Consider the following 4,320-nt stretch of genomic DNA (forward strand, 5'->3'; position numbering starts at 1 on the left):
CGGGGAAGTATGATTATTTGGTTGCGGCGAGTCGGTTTCTGATTGACGAAGAGCAAATGATGCAGAGTAATTCTTTGAAAAGAGATTTCCAAAGCACGTGTGACGAGAATGATGATGATACTGATTCAGAGCATTCGGAATGCAAGCAGCTGAAGGCGATGGTGAAGAAGAACAAGATCAAGAAAGACACGGGAGGCTCGATGAAGATCGCGAAGAAGAAGAAGAGAAATGCTCTGATCAATGGCTCGGACCATTGGTTATGCAACTCATGTAATTATGATTACCGGGGATAAGGGAATTCGAAATTGTAAACTCAATAATTGAAAATCATAGTGACTTGTTTTCTTATGTGTTTTGGTGTTTTAGTAGGCACAGGTTTTCTGTATTAGGCAAATTTGAAATTGTGGAACTCATGCTTTACTAAGGAAAACTTACTTGGACAACACAGGAGTAAAAATACATGCGGAAATCATTTCTCTTGCTAGTTATTACGAGTTAAAATTTATCCAATAGCTCTAATGAACTGAATTATCGATAAGATGTACACCAATTAATCCAGAAAAGAACATGTATGTGATAACGTGGAAGATTCTGGTGGTGTTCTTACAGGAAAATTTAGGACAGGCTTTGGTGGTATTTGCAAGGCTTCAATACTTCCTTGCAGCATTTCAATCACTCTACTCATAGATGGCCTATCTGATGGCTTCGTCTGTATGCACCACAACCCTACCAAAATCATCTTCCTTGCGAGTTCGTTTTCCTCTTCTGTCACACCATTGGGCAACCCTAAACTGCTGCCCATCTCAAGCTGCTTATAAACCCAATCCGGAAAACAAACATCACTCGTGTGGCTAGCTCGAGCATTGATGTTCTTTCTTCCTCCAACCATCTCCAGAACCATCATTCCATAGCTGTAGACATCAGCCTTAACTGAAACTCCTCCAAAGTTTCTACAAAACACTTCCGGAGCAATATACCCAATCGTCCCTCTTGCATCCAACATCGACATAATACTCTCCTTGTTGAGGCATAATTTCGAAAGCCCAAAATCAGAAATCTTGGGGCAAAAGTTTTCATCCAAAAGAATATTATGCGGTTTTATGTCAAAATGTAAAATTCGCGTGTTGCATCCGCGGTGCAAGTACTCGAGTCCTCGAGCTATCCCAGTAACAATATCGAGTAGTTGTTCCACTTCCAATTGTGCATTACTCGTTTGCAAAGCATTTTCATTGTAAGTGTACTTTTCGAGTGATCCATTGGGCATGAACTCATATACGAGAGCATTTTTCTGACCTTCAAAGCAATACCCTAGCAAAGTGACAACATTGACGTGGGAAGTTCTACTAATGCTTGCAACCTCGTTTATGAAGTCCTCTCCACTCCCTTTGGATGCTTTGAGAACCTTCACAGCGACAGGACTACCATCCAGCAGATTGCCTTTGTACACCTCTCCATAACCTCCTTGACCTAGTTTATCTTTAAATGACTTGGTCATTTTTCGGATTTCTGAAAACTTGTATCTTTTTACTGATAGAGGTCCATTAGTCCTTATGAAAGCCTCGAGATCTTGATTGTTGCTTCTCTTGAAAATTTGCTTCCTAGCTTTAATACACCAAACGATAACACAGATTATGAGCCCACTTCCTGCAGAAGGAGCAGCTGCAGCAGGCCACAAGATGATTAATGGTTAATAAAATGCAACAACAACCAAACCCTATCCCACTAAGTATGGTCGGTTGTATGAATTCTAAATCATCATTGTGCTCAGCTTTTTATTATGAATAGAAATAGGAAAATAGGGTGATGGAGTATGTTGCTTTCTCTTGCAGCATTTGTATGAAAGAAAATAGTACACAGTAATATAGCCGTAGTAATAACTGTTGGAAGTGATTTTCGCACTCTGTTGATTTATTCATTTAAAGGGGTTGCTGATATATTACCTATAATAACCTTCCTTTTCCAGTTCCATGCATTGTCTGCAAAAGCAATCAAAGAAGCAGAATTCTTAGCAATCAAATGTAAGCCTCAAACACGCATATTATCTCTGCTCTAAGCTAATCAACGCGAACTAGCATGGCTATCTACAAGCACAAATACTGCAGAAGAAATCTACACCGTGGGCAGTTTTTCTAAAAATTCAATCATAACTAAAAGGGAAAAGTTTACTACAGAAGTACCATCATCACAGGTTTTGACATGAGGTCGATCACTGCAAAAACACACGAATTCATTGTCATCGAATCCACAGCGCCCGCCGTCCACTAAAATGTTTTTGGTCAAAGAGAAAAATAGACACGGAAATAGTATTTTGATGATATTTAGTGAAGCATGTACATCACTTTGGCACTAATGTTGACTTTTGATTTTTAAACAAGGAATGAGATTTAGAGAAATCAGTGCTAAATACCGAAAAATTGGAAAACCTATACTTGAGCCAAATTCAATGAAAATCCAAAGTAACCGAATAAAGACTGAAAATAAATTGAAAAAACCGAAGTTACTGTAAGTTTATTTAAATTATGGGGAGGCAATTCAAACTTCACTGTAAAAAGATGTGACAGTGTTTGTAACGGTTATATAAAAATTCATCTAAATTATGAGAAAGTGATTCGAATTTTATTGCGGATGATGAAGCACATTATTCTAACCGACTTGACTTAACTCAAATATGTAACAGTTCATAATTGAAGTTGCCTGATTTTTACTAATAATGGAAACTCCAAACTAAAAACCCAACTTTGAATCAGACTTAACCTCAATTACTATCCCTAATCTTAAATTAAACCAAGAAAACTGATCTGAAGAAATTAATGGAGAAATTAAGAAGAAATTGATACACATACCACCAGGATCCGGACACATTTGATCATAAGGTCCATCGGCGCAATAACAGACAAACGAATCAGAACTCGAGTTCGACCCACAGTTTCCAAGGGACATTAAACATCGATTACAGAGCTCCCACTCCGCGTCGTAAGCCACCTGAAACCCCTGTTTCAAAACCTCTTTGAGCACACCCGTCGTCACATTCTCCAGCGGCATAGCATCCAAATCCTCCCACATAATCGGAACTCGAATATTCGTATAGCATGAGGTCCAATTTTTCATACGAATCCTCGAAAAAGAGTCGTCGACATAGTACGAAATATTGTGGTCCGTACCCTCTACCTTGCAAGTGAATTCATTGAGTACCGACTCGCTCTGCGGCGGGCAGCCGTAGAACAGCGACAGGTTCCGAACAGCTTGGACGTAGGAAAAACGGTCGTAGTCCAACGTGGTGTTGACAATGTTGGTAGTGCAGGGGGTGCCCCAGAGATCTGAGCGAGCGATTGTCATGGTGTAAAACTGTCCACTAAAGTTCAACACAAGAAAATCCTGGTCCTTAATTTTCATGACAGGGTATTGATCTTCTCGGCAGGTGAGCTCGTAGTCTTTGCGGCCGCAGTGTTGGGGGCGGCTGCCGGTGGCCCAGAAGGGGTAGGAGATGTTTTTGAGGAGGCCACAGTTGTAGTAGCTGCGGCACTCTGAATATTGGAAATTGTCATCCCCAATAGCAGAGGGGACGACAATCAAGAAGTTGAAGATGAAGAAGAAGATAGGTAGTGTTAGGAATAGATGATTAGGCATAATCATTCGTAATAATATATTCATAACATGCACATTAATCATCACGTTCAAAGGTCTTTATGTAGTACGAACTCAATTACGTAATTGAGGTGGGCTTCTCGGTATTTTCACTACAATGCTTGAGAAAGAGGATCCCGTGTCTGCTGACTTTTCGTCGTTTGACAAGTTTTGTTCAAAGATTAGAACACTTGCATACCCCGAAAAAGGGGTTTATCAGAACTAATCAACACTAATATTTATTTTTCAGCCCCCACTCTTACTTTCACCCAATTAAATTTAAACACATATCTCGTTTGTGTTAACAATTTTAACTATTTAAACACTATTTAAATCTGAATAGATACAAATAGAAGTTGCTGAAAAAATTTCAGCATCCAAGTACAGCTTCCTTAACAACTTTTACATCTTTACATATGATATATTTGTCTTTTTCCTAAAATTGTGAAAGGTGTGTGCAGAAACTATATTCTTTCGAGTAATGTTATTCATACTTTTTTTTTTTTTTAATACTATATTTTCATATTGTCATAGGTGACATTTGATGTGGATATCCACGTCATTATTCTTAACTATTTTCTTCCATCTCAAATACTAGCTGTTGAATTATAAGAAACGGGCCCCGGATCAAACTGTTCAACTTTTGGATTTGATTGGATTTAATCCAAAACACGCATGACAAGACTTTCTGCCAAA

At 38.8% G+C, this 4,320-nt stretch overlaps 1 protein-coding gene across 1 annotated transcript; it reads right to left on the bottom strand.

Moving 5' to 3' along the window:
• Positions 1 to 401: 401 nt before the first annotated feature.
• On the bottom strand, positions 402 to 3,813 carry LOC137711353 (LEAF RUST 10 DISEASE-RESISTANCE LOCUS RECEPTOR-LIKE PROTEIN KINASE-like 2.1). The gene is made up of 3 exons (XM_088695312.1): positions 2,844 to 3,813; positions 1,941 to 1,976; positions 402 to 1,659 (listed from the first exon to the last, which is right to left on the bottom strand). The coding sequence occupies exons 1-3, from the start codon at positions 3,667 to 3,669 to the stop codon at positions 551 to 553; spliced, it is 1,971 nt and encodes a 656-aa protein (XP_088551438.1). The 5' UTR covers positions 3,670 to 3,813; the 3' UTR covers positions 402 to 550.
• Between the last annotated feature and the right edge of the window lie 507 nt (positions 3,814 to 4,320).

This window comes from Pyrus communis, chromosome 6, assembly GCF_041283825.1.
Source record: "Pyrus communis isolate YQ-2024b chromosome 6, ASM4128382v1, whole genome shotgun sequence".
NCBI lineage: Eukaryota > Viridiplantae > Streptophyta > Magnoliopsida > Rosales > Rosaceae > Pyrus > Pyrus communis.